Below are 16,834 nucleotides of genomic sequence, written 5' to 3' on the forward strand. Positions count from 1 at the left end.
AGAAATATTTTTCGTCGAAAATTTTGGATGAAAATGTGTTTCGTTAAAAATTTCGTCGAAAATTTTTTTGTCAAAAAGTTTAACGAAAATATTTCGGTCGAAAACTTTCGACGGAATTTGAATTTTGTAAAATATTTTGATGAAACTTTTTTTCGTCAAAAGTTTTTTAAGGAAACGTGTTTCGTTAAATATTTTGATAGAAATATTTTTTCGTCAAAAATTTCGATGAATATGTTTTTTTGTTAAATATTTTGACGAAATTTATATTCCGTAAAAAAATTCGACAAAAAAAATTTTCCGTCAAACTTTTTTACAGATATGTTGTAGTTACAAATTTTGATGGAAATATTTTTCGTCAAAAAAATTTGCAGAAAATTTTGACGGAAATTTTTTTCTTAAAAACTTAAACAATTTCTATAAAAATCATTTCGTCTGAGAGTTCCAAAACAATAAAGATTCTTGCAAGAAATAGTTGGTTAACTACCTATAACCGGGAGAAACAAACTACTACTTATAAAAACAGCACAATCCATCAAAAATTGATTTTGAATTTGTTAAAAAACCGGTTTTGAACTTGATAACCAGTTTATGGTTCATAAACGATTTCGATTTAAAACTGGTTTTGAATTAAAACCGGTTATAATTCACAAACGGGTTTTGAATTAAAACCGGTTATAATTCACAAACGGGTTTTAAAACCGATTTTAAACCAATTTGAACAAATTAAAAACCGATTTTTTTTTTAAAAAATTGATTTAGTTTAAAATCCAAACCGTTTAAAACTGGTTTGGTTTGATTTTTGACAATAACCGAACCGAACCGCTCCATGCACACCCAGTGATATGAATTTATTGAAAGAGGCACAGATTGCTACATTGGTGAGCTAAGTAGTTATATGCTATAATCTTAAGAGTAATATTTTGGTGGGTGGAGAGACATACAGAGAGGTGTTTTAATTACATGATCTCATTATATCGTCAATAAATTACATTTTACAGGTGACTCAAGGAATAGAGTCTCAAAAATTGGTGTCAGCAGAAAACAAAAGTTCACACATTGTAATACAACTGAGTCGTGCCCCCATCCCTCAAGTATGTGGCAAACCATCATCGAGAGTTATCACTGAAGCCGGGTGTTGTTCAATATCAGTCAAACCATGATAACGTTCATCATTTATCAACTTTGTTAACCATACAGCTCAACTGTTTCTCTAACTGCAAAATAAAAAACAGGGAAAAAGTTCAAAAAGAAGAAAAATTTCAGAAAGCCATCTACATTCATCTGTGACTGAAGCAAGCATGAAAACCATGCAAAAGCATCACTGCTCTAACGAAAAAAGGTTAGACAAGACAGACCAAGATTAACATACCTGAACATTTTTCATCTTTTGTCTTTGCAATTCCTCAACAAGGCTCCCAATGCTGACATAAGAGTTTAAAATAAGATGTATGTAGAATTTAAACTTACATATCAAAAATCATAAATTAAGCTACATCTGTGTACCTCTGTTGTAGTTGATTCACCTGAAAATGCAACTCTCTCTCCCTCATTGTCGCAGGTGATACCTGCAAGGTGCACAAATACGAGGACATTTAACAAAACAGCAAGTATAGTAGCAAATTCCAGTATGAGTAATCAAAATATTTCTTAATCCCCTCCTCCATCGAAAAAATTAAAAATTAAAAATTAAAAATTAAATTAAATTAAATGACTGTTTTGCAACTAAGCTTCAACTTATTATTTAAACTAGCCCAAATAGTGCCAACATTGTTCCAAAATCCGAAATATCAAGTTCTTTTCCCTTTTAGCTTTGTCAAGCAATAACTTTACTGCTGGACAAGTAAAATTTAAATATACAAAAAACATAAGACAGGCCCAAAAACAAAAACAAAAAAAAGTAAACGACCGAAAGAAAGTTATTCTTTCTCTTTAGACATTCCCTATGTAATATAGGATATAGATTACAAATCCAAAAATTATATAACACTCATCCATCATGAGTTTGACAAAAAAATTATCATTTTAATACAGCGAAAGAAAGAAGAGGGGGCATTTACATAGGGATGGATGGGAATCGAAGATGCAGCTTCTCAAGGAGGTAAGTCATGGTATGCACAAAAAAGGCAATATTTTCACCGCTTTTTCTCTCTGAGAATCTCATGTCAAGCATGCATATCTGAGTTTTATTGATCGCCAGTAAATTTTTTATTTTCTTACTTGTCTACTCACTTAAGTGAATGATAAATCAACATAATTTTTTTCCTTTTTATATTGTGTGGTTACAAAGGAGGTCTATGACCTGGTTTAAGGAAGGCGGTGGCAGCCTAAAGTTTCATGTAAAGCAACCTGGCTGAAATTTAATCCAGAAATCAAGCAGTCCCCAAAGGGACTTGGTGCCACTTGAACTATGGTTGTAAGAAATTGCATCCAAACTCAAGGACAATAACCAGATATAGGATGTGCTTACATGTTTGTTATTATCATATCATTAACATCAAGCAACAATAACATTATTATGTTACTACATCCATAGGAATGATCCGAGACATTTACAAATTACAACAATCAGTGCATCTCATCATTGAAGAAAAATTATGATTAGAGAAACATTTTTTGTAGCATAGCATGATATAAGAGATTTTTAAAGCTGCTAAGCATAAAGTAAGGCCGGTAATTTACCTGCACAAGATCAACTGTTCCTGCCTCTGCTGATTCTGTATTCTTGCCTGTAACAAGTGAAGAAATTCAGATTGAACAAACTGGATTTTCCAGTTTTCAGGGGCAAAATGCATGCTAAAAAAAGACGAGGCATTACCACAAGATTGCTCTGCATACTTTATTAATTTAATAATTTCTTCCTGCCAAAACCCATTAGGAAAACAAAAATTATGCCTTAAACTGGTCATTTAAAAAAAAAAAGAAAAAAGAGAGAAACAAATACAACACAAACATACCCTCTGCAAGCTGTTCTGTTGCAAGATGTACTGCAGTGATGGAAGAATTGTGGCAGCCATGATGTTCTGGTTTGGTGGACTGCCAGTACCTCCACCAACTGAGCCAGAAGTGCAGTTTGAAGGACCCTGAATGAGTAAATGAAATGGCAATGGTTACAAAGCCATTGCCTAAAACATAAATCACCGTTCCATCCTCAATATTCATGAAGTCAAACATTCAAGCATACATAATTTTTACATCGTCTCAAGATAACAAAGAAAAAGGGGGTAAAAAATTTAATAAATAGAATAGTCTACACTCTACACATTATGAGACTTGCAAGAGCTAAACAGAAATTAATACGAGAATTCAGGGCTCAGACATATGACCGTACTCTGTGATGATTCAGCACACAAAATAAGCACGTTCAAGGATACAAGAGTTGTTGAAAGTAAAAAAGATCTGCCATTTAATAGTTAAACATACCATTGGACTGGGATCGGCTGATGTAACCTTAAACCGCCCCCTACGCTGGACAACTGCTCCTTCTGATGTGTCATCAACTGCATAAAAAAAAAAAAAAAAAAAAGCATTAAAAGAATGTGTAAGAACCATTTCCCAACGTGTTTATTCAGATAAAACAAGTAAAAATCTAGTTGATACAAGAGAAAGAAAATGATAAAGATGATCAAAATACTAATTGCATTAACAAGAAAAAAGAACATACCCACTGGAAGGTTGTTGGTATCTCTCTTCTGCCGATACAACAATGGACCACTATGATTCCGCTCAGAAGAATATTTTGTTTGAAGAAAATCCCTTTAAAGATACATAAAACATATTATAGCAAACTATTACCGCAAGGAAAATATGCAGCAGTAGTAAAGCAGCGAGAACATGTATTAGATAAAAGAAGTTATCCCAATTCTCGCAGTCCCGGATCACTACAAAGTTAAGCTCTCAACGGATAACAAATTTTCATAATAAGAGTGATAAAGACAACATCCATTTCACCTTTATCTCAAACTAGCTGGGGTCAGAATAAAAGCAAGAAGGAAGGAAAAAAAAAAAAAAAGCAAAACCAAGAAGGAAAAAAAGAGAGTAAAAGATAAAGACAGGCACAACAAAAATTTATATATCTCACAGATATTGCACTGCATGCTAAGTTACAAATCTCAGACATTTACTTCGGCCAGCTTAAATCCTTTAAACAAAAGAATCCATTTCCAAGAAAGTAAGTATCAGTGTAGAAGTTCTAGTAACAAGTCCCGAGGAAAATAGGAAAGAAAATTGAAGCTACCAAAAACATATATAAACAAGAAAACTTACCTGTCCCCATCGGTAACAACCTTTTTGGGAGACAGAAAATTATCAGGTAGCAAGGAACCACTCAAAAACTTTTTCTGCTGATTTGTAGCATTTTGTGGCAACGAACTGCTTGGCCCAGAACTTTCATTGTCAATTCTTCCATAATCATGATCCATATCTCTCGGACTAGCATCATTGACATCGTCCTCACAGATATCAAAACAATCTCTGCATAAATTACACATTAAAAGATATTCTCTAATGGAAACTGCATTGCTAAACTCGTACATAATTTTAGAAAATACAAGGAAGAATTTAAATTAGTAGCCCAAAAACAACTTTTCAATTGATAATTCAAATGCGTAAAAATCCCATTTGCCACATCTAAAATTTCTATTAAATAATTCTTTATCATGCAAAATAAAAATATAGTATAGCATAATATGTTTCTATAAATGAATGAAGAAATGGATCTGAAAGAATATTTGCATAAACTTTAAAGGGGATTTTTATATAGATCATAAAAGTGAAAAAAAAAATGACACATACTGACATACATAATAAAGATTTAATGAAGAATTGATACAAGAGATAAACAGAGGTCCCAGTTTGTATTTTATAAGTACTTTACTATAATAACAAAATAAAATAAAATAAAATAACCCAATTTTTAACTAGTTACAATCCAGTGTCAGCTTGAAATATAAGCTTCCACATAGCTGGAAACATAAATGATATCACAACCCAAATACAATGCCAAACACTTAAGATAGAAATAAAGAGGTAGAAAAGCAAGAAATGGAAGAAATAACCATACTTAAGTGCTTCAAGAGGTTTAATAGGAAATGAAGCAAGTGAACTCTCCAAATCCTGAAGATTATTGAATCCATCCTGAAATAAGATGGAATGTAAATGCTATAAATCAAGGCATAGCCAGTATACTTAACAAAAGGTTTAGAGTCAAAAAGTAAAGTGAAGATTCCAAGAAAGTATTCGATCACTTTTGGAAAATAACAGTACCTCCTTGTCCAGCATGGGTGCACCATCTGAATGATTAGCTGCTACGGCAGATAGCCCCTCTGTTGGAACCCTGAAGCCATCAGATATATCCTTTGGCTTCTTATCCATATCTGGCTCTTCTGCATTTGGCATGTCATCTTCTTGAATCTGTTGGCACAAAAAAATGTTACAAGGAGAAAGATACTAATGCCCAGCAGTGCCTAACTTTTCCACCTAATTGAATAAATAAATAAGACAAAGTAGGAAGGTTAAAATACTTACAAGAGCAGCTTGACTTTTTAAATCATCCAGGTTAAAATTCCAGGCACTAATTCCACGAATATATTCTTTCTGTACATGAAATATTTGAACAATCAAATATATAGTATATTCTTAAATCCTCAAGGTCTAACTAAAAAAGGAAGTAAGGATACAGCATGGAAAGAGGATACGGCACAATGAGATGTATTTAATGTGACATAATGAGAGACTGTATTCATAAAATTCACCACCTTGCATAGACCATGCCAGAAGCAAGCATATTTACTACACAAAATTTAAAAGGAACCTACCTGAGATAATTGCTCCTTGTCCTCGTAAAGAGCCTTGTTCTGCACCAATAAATCTGCCTCTTTAGCCTAGAAAACAAGCAAGTCAGAGGAACGATAGCAAAACCCAAACAATTTTTACATAGAATAGAAGAATTTGGAAAAACAAAGCAAAGCAAACCTTCAGCATTCTAAAACGATCTCCTAATGGAGCAAGGCCATCAAGAATGGTGCGAGCTAGATATTCAGTGGCACGTGCATGTTTAAAGAAGTGGTGCTTTAAAAGCTTTTCTGAACTTGGACGTTTCTTTGGGTCTTTCACTAAGCAGGTTGCAACCAACTCTTTGAAAGTCTGGGAAGGAAGGAGGAACAATTTATATATAAAGCAACCTTTATTAGTAGCAGATACTACAAAGTGTTGAGTGTACTCCACAAACCTTCGAAAATCTCTTGTCTCTTTCATAATCAAGACCTGGAGGGGCATTTTGCAAAGTCATAAGCAAAACCTGCATCCAGAAAAATAAGGAAAAGAAATCAACTCTGAACTCACAGTAACAAGCAGAGAAGTGCTATCAGTAAGCACATGCGAGTTATTTTAGAAGACAAGTAAATTACTTTCATCGGTGGATACTTGGAAAAAGGGGCATGTCCATGAGCAAGTTCAAGTGCTGTTATACCAAATGACCATATATCTGCTCTGTTTATAAAGATAATACAAATATAAAAGCTCAGCAAAGACTAAGATAACAGGGAGCAAGATAGCAAAAATAAAATAAAAAGAAAACCAAGCATAAGGGGGAGGAGAAGAATAGAAGGCACTCACTTAAAATCATATCCATGTAATTGCTGCATAACTTCAGGAGCCATCCTGTGGAAAATAAACACAATTCACAACTTCAACAGTCATATTCATATGATGGTAGCCAACATCAACATCAACATCAACAACACCTTTATCCCGAACTAGTTGGGGTCAGTGGTAGATGAACCCAAAAAATAGTACGAAAAGATTGTGAAAAAAAAAAAAACTTATATATATATAAAATATTATACACAGAAAAGCATTACACAATTATAAGGAAAAATAAATTAAAATAAAATACAAATAAGAATATATAGGAGGATAGAAGAGAATAAGAAGGTAAGAAATAAAAAAAAATATAAATAAATAAATAAAATAAAGGGTTTGATGTTTGTCCTTTTAAAGGACAGAGTTGTGTCATTTTGAATGAAAGAAAGACACAAGCGATGGAAATCATTGAAGGAAAAAGTGGGTGTTTTTTTTTAATTTAAATTTTAAAATAAAAAAATATTAATTTGTATCTTTCTCACTTAAAATGACACAACTCTATGTCTTTTAAAAGGACAAATATTTTTCCCTAAAATAAAAGACATAAAAAAGGATATAGGGAAAAAGGAAAACAAAAACACATAAATAAATAGGTAGGAGAAAAAGATTGAAAGGAAAAGTGGAATAAAAGAGAAGAAGGAAGAAGAAAGAGAGGGAGTGAGATAAAGAGAAAAAGGTAGGAATAAAAAACGAATCTAACCATCCACCATGCTTATAGCTTTTCTTCACTCCGTCCTAAGACACATCATCTGCAAATCTATATCCCATTCTATTAAGCCTTGTTTTACTACCTTCCCCCAAATAAGTTTCGGTCTACCTCTACCTCTCTTTATGTCAAGCTCTTAGTAACAAACTTTTTTTCTTATAGGAGCATCCAACGGCCTTTTTATTATGTGCCAAAACCACCTCAATATATGCTCTCTCATTTTTTCCGCCACAGGTATTACTCCTACCTTTCGTCGAATATCTTCATTTCTTATCTTATCCAATCTCGTATAACCACACATCTTAACATCCTCATTTCCGCTACTCTCATTTTATGCTCATGATGGTAGCCAGATTTCATTAAAAAAAGTAAAACAAAGGAGGATCAATAGAAAGTAAATGATACCAGCAAGGTGTTCCAACAAAAGTATTTCTTGAGCGTTGCCTATCTCCAGCATCAAACATACACGCTGACACTCCAAAATCAGCTAGTTTGACTGCACCATTAGAATCAAGCAAAATATTCCCAGCCTGCATAGTTAAAAATGTTTAAAAGAGGAGAAAAGAGAAGACCAGAAATCCAAACATGTGGAGGAAGGACAGAAAAAGTCATTCATATAAAAATAAATTAATTCATGGGTTCAGATACAGCTTTACAAGCACAAAAAAAGCAGAACACTGAGTTATTTCAAAATCTCAGGTTCAATCACACAATTCCACTTAGTTTATGATTAAGAGTTCTAACGGTCAGATTCTCAATATTCAATATTAAGGGTGCATATCTTTTAAAAAACATGAGGACAGATATTTGTCAAGGTGTAGCACAATACCTTAACATCTCTATGTATGTGACCATGGGCATGAAGATAGACAAGAGCTTTGAGAACCTCACGCAATAAAGTAGCAATAACAGGCTCTTCAAAACCCTCAGGATAGCCAGATTTCATAATATGAAGGCAAGAACCCCCGGCCATGTATGGCATCACAACCCAAAGATTGTGTCCAGCAGTAAAAGAGCAATAAGCCCGCAAAACATTTGGATGATCAATCAAGCTCATGGTCTGTACTTCTCTCCGAATGCCATCCTGGACAATTTGCACATCTATCATTAAGAATGTTCCCAATATGACAGCAACCGAATACACACTCGCACCCATGAACACACAAATTATTATCAAACAAGGGACAAATGATTGAAAATATCATTGTATTAAAGTAAATAAAGTCAACTATGCAACTGCACATATTAATTCAACAGACTTAAAGAATGAACAATTGAACAGACACAAATGGATAATTTACCACCAAACAATGTAATGTCATAATGATGACTTCAAGTAGCAAGTAGCTAGCAACACAATTTAAGAGAAAAGAAAGGTACAGTAAAATATGAAAACAATATAGTGGATCTATATACATGTGAAGATTAAATAGAATGATCGAATTCAACCAGAGGGCCCTTAATTACAAGCATAATTTTTTTCACACCCTTAGAAAATCAAGTGTTCAATTATTTTACAAATAGTAACCAAATAGGCAATAAAAATTATCACACGCAGAGGAAACTGAAAACAATAAACATTACATACTGTATAAGACATTAGACTACATACCAAATCATTATTGCATTTCTCTAGATCAAGAACCTTGATGGCGACTATCTCATTGAGTGGAATGCAGAGAGCCCTGTATACCGAGGCACTAACACCTTCACCAACTTCTTCATATAACTTGTAATCTTCTGCATTGAGAGGAAACCTTTTTTCCGAAATATGCTCCATTTTTCTTCTTATACCATAATATCCACACCTTCTGAAGAGGCCAAATCAATGTTATAATTCTTCCATGTTCGTATCATTTACCTTTTCCTCAAACCAAATTAGAAAATGCATCCAAAATCTTTACGAAGATGCTTTTTTTATTTTCCCGAACCAAAATTTTCCTTTCAACTCCAATGATAGTTAAGTTACAAATGCCCTCATTCAATGCTAATTACTATTGCCAAGCTTGAATTTTGAGTATACCCATAGACTAATTAGCCAGCTTGGACTAGAAAACTAAACAGGCACCATTACATGTTACACAACTAAAATAGCATGAGGTAAGAACCAGAGGTATCTATTCAGCACCGTACGTAGGCAGGTAGGTTAAAAAATCATATCAATCTCCAATATCTGCAGCAAAGTTGACAAAAGACAGACTCACTAGTCAAGAAAATTAATCAATCGTCCCTACAAATTAAAAAAAAATATTACAGAACAGAATTAGGAGAGAAAACCATAAATTAATGCTATAATAACACAAAGAATGATACCCATTACATACATATATAAATACAGACACACACATACAGAAAGTTAACAACATGCAAAAAAACAATAAACCAGTCTATGCCTCTCACTTTTTCTTATGGAGTACTAAGTATTTAGGAAAGTCTTAAGCATTCAGAGAGTACTTTCTTGTAGTACACTGTACACCAAAATATGATTATTAATGTAGTTGTAGTATTAGTATAAATAAAGGTTGAGAGTAGCATATTAGTACAACTATTTAGATCCCTTAAGAATGCATTATTCCTTACTTTTTTGGACCTTTCCATGCATCCTATCATCTTGTTCCTCTTTTTTTTTTTTTCAACACTTCTAAACTAGGAGGCTGGTAACTAAATCCAAGTTACCATGATGTTTATCAAAACCCACATCCAACAGTCCATGTCATTATTCTAGTTTTTTTTTTTTCCAAGAAAAATATATGATCACTTAAATTTCAAAATTAAGAAAAAATGAGGAAATATTAGCCAATTTTTGTTTTTGAGTTAAAACCATGGACCATAGAGGATCCATTCATACTTTAGACCTTGAAAACAACTTGTCAACACTACCTGTAAGTAGAGATTCCATCCCTCAAATAAGCATCAAATTAAATCCCCCAAAAAATTAGAAAACTATCATCTACATATTCCAAATCATACGATGATACAACCCTAGGGATGCGTTTGATTTACCTATTTTCTGCTTTCCTTGTCAGGATGAAAAAAAAGTAATCATATCAGAAAATGAGTTTGGTAAGTTATTCACTGTTCCTGTTTCCTCAAAAAAAATTTAAAATTTTAAAATACCATATAAAGCCTTTTTTGCATTTTAATGAAAGTCATAATAGTATTTTTTAAAATTTTCCTCATCCTTTTATCCAACACATATACACCCAATGCTCCTAACAGCTGTATGTCACTCTGAACAACACCATACCATGCTTCCCCCATTATTTCCCTCATTCACTGTCTTCCCTTTCCTTATGTATAATTGTGCCTTCTTCACTGGGATGAAGATGCAGATATTTTAACACAGCTTTCGCTGAGATGATAAGGTGGAGGGAAAAACCAAAGGAAGCTTCAATTTTATGAAGAGGTTCTCAATACAATGTTCTGAATTAGATCTATATAGTGAGAGATAATTTTGAGAGAGATATATTCTGTAATGAATTGACTTTTGTATGTGCATGAGGTTGTGAGAGTCATAGTTGTTCTGCATGGTGAAACAAGATTATAAAAATCAAGAAAATAGATTTCAACTGTTTAAAGTCCAAACATGTTACCTAAATGGTAAAAAGCAATAAGAAATAGAAATCGGAAGTTGAAACATTCTCTAAGCTAAATGCAATCTAACTTTTGGATCACATATAATTTTTTCTTCTCTACTAATTGAATGCACAATCAGCTAATGGAAGGAAATTCCAAGCTAGTCATCCAATGCTCCATATGGTTCATTTGAGTGCTCACATTCCTAGGAACTCATCAATGAACACCCTGACAAATTTGAAAGCAGAAAATAAATTAATGAGGAACTTAGGGATAACAACATAGGGAAGTTGAGGTATATATAGAGAGAATTTCCTTAAAAAAAGAATATCATTTATCCCTCAATAATTAGGAAATGAGATTCCATGCATGTATTTTAAAAACCTAAGCTGACAAAAGTCAAAACAACAATTGGGTAGGCATGGCTTGGATCAAAATGGGTGGGTTGCCAACACAACAATCCAAGCATCACATTTTAGTCCATAGAAATTTATCTCACATGGTTTTTCTATGCTTTAAGTCTCAGAATTCCTTGAAGGTGGGTAATGGCTCTCATGTCCACTTCTGGGAGGACCTTTGGGTAGGAGATTTGCATTTTAGATATGCTTTCCCACAAGTCTATTGTCCTTCTTCCTTATACAACTCTCCTATCCACAATTTATACCATTTCAAGATTCTGTTATTTCCTGAAAAGTCCACTTTCTTTGTAACATGATACGGAAATTTCTACATTGTAGTTTATTTTAGATCTCTTTGGCTCCATTTATTTGTCTTTTGACCTGCATAAAAATAATTGTCCCGGGACTCTTCTAGGGTGTTTTTGAAAATCATTCTAACTCATTTGAATAGAGCTACTTTCCTTTTTGAATCACCCCTTTGGAAGTTCAAAGCTCCCTCTTAGCTCAAGTCTTTTATTTGGACTGCTGTGCTTAACAGAATAAATTCAAATGACATGTTGCAAGTTCGTAGGCCAAATAAGGGTCTTTCTCCTGATATGTGCATTATGTGCCCTGCCAGCATAGAATAGGTTTCACACTTGTTCTTACACTGTTCCACTGCTATTTCTCTATGGAATTCCTTGTTTTACCATTTTATGAATTTTGGGTGTATCCTAAGTCCTTGGACTAATTTTTTGATAATCAGCTTTCATTGGTTTGGTAGCAGTTAAGAGGGGCTAAATTGTTTAGGCAATAAATCTATGCTCCCATTTGAAGCATTTGGATGGAACCTTATCTCTAAAATTTTCAGGTGGTTTATATGAGACAATAGTTGATTTAGGATAAACCGACGGCAGTTGGATTCTATTTGGTGTAAAGCACATGGCCCTTTTAAGGTCTTTCACCTAACAGATGCTGAGAAATTGGACAGCTTTGCCCCATTGATGTTTTCTTTTTTTGTTTGTAGCTTTGTGTTTTACTCTTATGTTAAGGAGGACTCCTTATGCTCCAAACTCTAATTTTATTTCTCTCCATCTCAGTGTGTTTCTTCTTTTATTAAATAAAAAAAAAAATCCTTGAAATATGAGAGCTCCTAGCCCAGGCATTTTCCCATGATTAAGCAAATAAAATACATAGTAAGATTCATCCACGACTCCTTGGCAACAAAAAATGTAATTTGTTTAATCCTTTTTTCGTGAAGTCTGTCTCACTAGAAATAAACCTTCACCAACACATCAATTTCACTAGTTGCTTCATTACATCTCCAATTGCCAAAAAAACAAAATATCCACAATACGTCATTGCCAATTAAAACCTCCAACACAAGCTTTATCATAACTTTTCCTAATGGAATTTGTACAGTCCAAATATAAAGTACAATTTTTTTATACATCCTCTTGTGCTGCAATGGATTTCCAAACAGCGTATCAAATTTACTATCAAAAGACTTCTTCCCAGTACAAACAGAATCTCAGCATGTTAAACAACCAAGCCTTGAAAAGATAAGTCTTTAGATCCCATAAACTGCAAGAGATCTAATAATAAATCTAAGTATACCTTCATCCCTGCAAGTCATATGTATAAAATAAACTTAAGCGGAGAAATAATCCATCCTCTTTCATTGATTTTCATCATTTACTTAAAATGGCTGGCTATTATCTTTGCACTAACAATAAAGCACACTAAATTAAACCACAAAAAGAATATAATTTTTTTCATGCAAAATTATTTCCTCTATTCTCTGACTGGCAGTGTTAATAATGGATGCCTGCTAGATTAATTTAAACCAAAAATTCGAAGGGTATCTAGGAAACCTTCTATGAAGAGAAAAAAATCGCATCTTTAAAAAAAAAATTCCACGTTTATCAGCGCTTTAACTGCAACATCTCTTTGCTTCAGCATCATAAATACACGTTTTATAATAGCCCCAATAAATTCAATACACATTTGATCAAACAAACCCAAAAGAGCAATGAATTGATAAAGCAAAGTCACTCACATCACAAAAAAAGAAGCAAAAAAAAAAAAAAAACAATAAAGAAGAAGTGGGCAACAGCGGAATTAGAGAGATTGAGAATAGAAAAGAGCGAATTGAAGAAATATAGGAACCTAGGGTTAGGGAAGAACAATTGTTTACTTGAATCTGACCTGGTCAGAGAAAGTCACTGAGAAATCAAAACGACGCCGATTCAGCTGGCGTTTGAGTGGAACAATTGCTTCTCATCAACCAAACCAACACGATGGATTGTGAACTTTCACTCTTCAATCGCTTCCTTCAAAACTCTCTCTCTCTCTCTCTTTTTCTGAGCTTTTGTTTCTGTGTTAAACAGTAAACACTTCAACCCTGATTGAATCTCACTGGCCTTTTTTTATTGTTTTTTTTTTAATTAAAATGAGAATCAGAAAAAATAAATTATTTAAAGCGATATTAGTTCTGATCTTTTTCTTTTTTTTTCTTTGTCTCACGAATAATAATTTTTATTTCAGTTTTTAATAAGGAGTTACAAAAAATTTATCAGTTACGTTCCCATAAAAATAAATGATTTCCACTAATTCTTTTTCTTTTTTTTCTATTTATACTGAAATTTACTTACTTTGACCAAAAGTTTTTTACATTTTTTCCTTTAATAATAGGAAAAAAAATTAAATTGGAGCAAGAATATATATATATACACATATTACATATACTCTAGTGGGGCCCGCCAAGAGATTTCATTTCAAGTAGGTGAATTTATCGGAGCTTTCTTGGTTTTATCGGCAATTAGTCGTATTTTTAAAAAAAAAAAAAGAATAAAATTAGAATTTTATTTTTCTTATGTCACATAAGATAAATCTTCATTTGTAAATATTTGAATTCTTTATACAAAAAGAAAAATAAAAAAAAATCATTAAACTATTATTATTGAAAATAAATTTGAAGTTTTTGAATTTGCAAAAATATTTAAAAAATTCTGAGACAAATTAAAATAATTTATAATATTAATTTATCAACACATGGGGCACATCATGTTAGAACCACATGACCAAAAGGATAACCTTATAATGGAGTTGGTTCTTTCCAAGCTTATAAAACATTCAAAATCTCATTCAATTTCTCTAACGTGAGACTTCTCACTTCACTCACATGCATATTTGCAAAGCAGAGTATATATAGATTAACAGCTTATTTTATTTCACTTTCAAATTATCATTGTTGTTTTCTTGCAATTGTTTTGTGTTGCAGAAGTTTTTAATTTCCATTAGATTTTCACATTTTTACTTTTATAATCAGACCATCATGCCATAATAGTCTTTTTTGGACCCTATGGTTGCTTGCTATGACTCAAACAGATAAGTTTGAAAGATCTCGCTAATTAATTATGTCTTTAAGAGAGGTTGAATGAATCTACAGTGAGGTGCGTATTGAGGGATTGGAGACCCTTGATTACTATGACAATCTGATGAACAGATCAAGGTTCACAGAACAGGCAGATGCAATTACATTTGATGGCGAGGTATAAATTCATGTTCTCCATTCAATTATGTTTGACAAAATTAACATCAATCAATAGACAGTAGAAAACTGAAAGAATTGATTCAAATAATCCAAAATTCAACAAAACTAATGAAATTACATTGTTAAACTACTTGTAAAATAGAACAAATTGTTTGAATTAAAGAAAGAACAAGAAGTACGATTCCAGTGATGGAAGCCATGGTTTGCCAAGGAGTTTTGCAATAATCATGCTTCAAAGTGGCCTTCAATCCATGACAAGTATCTGCACAAAAAGCATTCAAATTCTCGCAGATTTGAACATAATGAGAATTGAAATCTGTAAGTCTACCATTTTTAAATAGACTGTTAAACATGTTAGCCACAGAATCATTATCCCCCAACCAGTTAATGAGTGTTTTCTTTTGAATCAGTATATCCACATCTCTGCTGGTATTTATAAGGAAGTCCAAAATAACAATGTAGTCGGTAATGTAGGACTCTTTAGGGCAGAGGCATTGTTCTAAAGCCAACAAATTCCGGTACAAAGTCTCTGTCATATCAGTTACTTCTAGCTGTGGGATTTCAAGAATCCTTCCTGAAAATTTCAGGTCTAGTTCAAACTTCACCCCTGCTTCTAACAACTTAGTTGCACTAGGAAGCTGTACCATTTCTTCAGTATCTATCCTAGCCGGTTGAAGTTGAGGTTGAGAACTATGTAAGTGAAACAGCCTAATAAGATCTGTGAAGTGTCTTGCGGTTACATTACCACAAGCCAAATTGGTCATATTAAAATCGGCAAAATAGGCAAATGTCAGCGTAAGAAATGAAGGGTTAGATCCAGAGCTAAAGGACATATTGAACAGGTCCTCAAGAACAACAAAGGGAACCTGGTTCTCAAGTAAAAACAAATCTCTCTTTATATCATTGGCCAACTTACGATTCGTAAAAAGGTTCTTATCAGCTGACCAATCACCATTGTAGGTTTTCCGAAACAGCTCAATTATGAAACCACAATCCATTAAGATCATCTTCACAAGTCTCTCCTTACTAAGATTAATGGTAACAGAATAAAAAGAACAAAATTTCGGTTAACCTCTTCTATATAGGCAATCAATGCACATCCAAACTTACATTTGCTCGTTGAAGAAATGATTTGCAAAGATTGAGCTTGTGTCTTTCCATATTTTGGAGGTGTGGATGACATTGGTGGTGTAAAGGGCCAACAGAAACAACCGTAGGGGTATAGGCATCTTCGTTGAGTTTGCGAATATTAAAGGGTACCTTGTAGATGCAGCAGTCGCTAGTCAATGTTGGCTCTGCTTGACCCAGCATGACTTGGGAGTCATTCACAACTTTGTCGTGGTGGTTCATGCTTGTCATCTAAACCAAGAAGAAAGAAAGAAAGAAGAAAAGAGTTTTGAGAATAAAAAAGAAAGAGACCAACAAGAAAACAAGAAACCTTTGAATATACATACTTACATGCAGGAGAATTATGCTTCAAACCTGTGAATATCACAACCACCATTTATTTAATCTCAAACAAGTGCATGCATTGATATTGGACCTGGCCCACAAAATCACATAGACAAGTGAGTGACACTCAACTTGGTACTGGACAGCCTCTCAACCAAGTATCATGTAAAAAAATTGTCAACAGCCTCTCAACCAATGAGGCATCAGTAAAATGGAAATTCTAAGTGTTATGTCAAAAATAAATTTGAGTTATTTCATATATTACAACTAGCACCACATGCAATTTCCTTGGAGTGTTGGACAGTTCTCAATTAGATTTTGAATTTGATGACAGATATTTCCCACCGTGCTTGACACTGGTATTTTTTCCAAAATAAGGGTAGTTGGGAGAATTTATGCAGTGTGGTTATGATAGGATCCAACAACTGATAAAAGAAAACAGAAGTCGAATATGGTCGGTTGTATTAATGAAAGCTGATCTAAAATTAAATCAACTATGGAAGCTTACAAAAGGTATAATGAAAGCAA

General features: G+C 33.2%; 1 protein-coding gene and 1 pseudogene across 3 annotated transcripts; both read right to left on the minus strand.

Annotated features, from left to right (window-relative positions):
• Nucleotides 1-867: 867 nt before the first annotated feature.
• Nucleotides 868-13,687, minus strand: LOC133306832 (serine/threonine-protein kinase BLUS1). 3 transcript variants are annotated; one of them, XM_061507215.1, is made up of 22 exons: nucleotides 13,507-13,687; nucleotides 9,479-9,575; nucleotides 8,958-9,156; nucleotides 8,175-8,429; nucleotides 7,751-7,875; nucleotides 6,613-6,657; nucleotides 6,405-6,486; nucleotides 6,227-6,295; nucleotides 5,971-6,141; nucleotides 5,814-5,879; nucleotides 5,524-5,592; nucleotides 5,263-5,409; nucleotides 5,060-5,133; nucleotides 4,264-4,470; nucleotides 3,662-3,753; nucleotides 3,421-3,497; nucleotides 2,955-3,080; nucleotides 2,816-2,858; nucleotides 2,680-2,726; nucleotides 1,504-1,565; nucleotides 1,370-1,421; nucleotides 868-1,214 (listed from the first exon to the last, which is right to left on the minus strand). In XM_061507215.1, the coding sequence occupies exons 3-22, from the start codon at nucleotides 9,123-9,125 to the stop codon at nucleotides 1,170-1,172; spliced, it is 2,022 nt and encodes a 673-aa protein (XP_061363199.1). In that variant the 5' UTR covers nucleotides 9,126-9,156; nucleotides 9,479-9,575; nucleotides 13,507-13,687; the 3' UTR covers nucleotides 868-1,169. The 3 variants fall into 3 exon arrangements, with proteins under 3 accessions (XP_061363199.1, XP_061363197.1, XP_061363198.1); XM_061507213.1 differs by having other exon boundaries at nucleotides 8,958-9,518; XM_061507214.1 differs by lacking the exon at nucleotides 13,507-13,687 and adding an exon at nucleotides 13,468-13,486 and having other exon boundaries at nucleotides 8,958-9,575.
• A 1,289-nt stretch (nucleotides 13,688-14,976) lies between these two features.
• On the minus strand, nucleotides 14,977-16,367 carry LOC133306825 (UPF0481 protein At3g47200-like; annotated as a pseudogene).
• Between the last annotated feature and the right edge of the window lie 467 nt (nucleotides 16,368-16,834).

The sequence above is a fragment of the Gastrolobium bilobum genome, unplaced genomic scaffold (genome assembly GCF_033153095.1).
Source record: "Gastrolobium bilobum isolate Gb01-03AN ecotype WA unplaced genomic scaffold, APGP_CSIRO_Gbil_v1 utg13820, whole genome shotgun sequence".
Taxonomy (NCBI): domain Eukaryota; kingdom Viridiplantae; phylum Streptophyta; class Magnoliopsida; order Fabales; family Fabaceae; genus Gastrolobium; species Gastrolobium bilobum.

Bases quoted from the DNA above. Each gene is read 5' to 3' on its own strand.
- LOC133306832 (XM_061507213.1), bottom strand. From the start codon at position 9,125: ATGGAGCATATTTCGGAAAAAAGGTTTCCTCTCAATGCAGAAGATTAC. The intron at 6,487-6,612 runs GTGAGTGCCTTC...CTTTATAAACAG, and splicing joins TTACATGGATATGATTTTAA to AGCAGATATATGGTCATTTG. The intron at 2,859-2,954 runs GTATGTTTGTGT...GGGTTTTGGCAG, and splicing joins AACAGAACAGCTTGCAGAGG to GAAGAAATTATTAAATTAAT.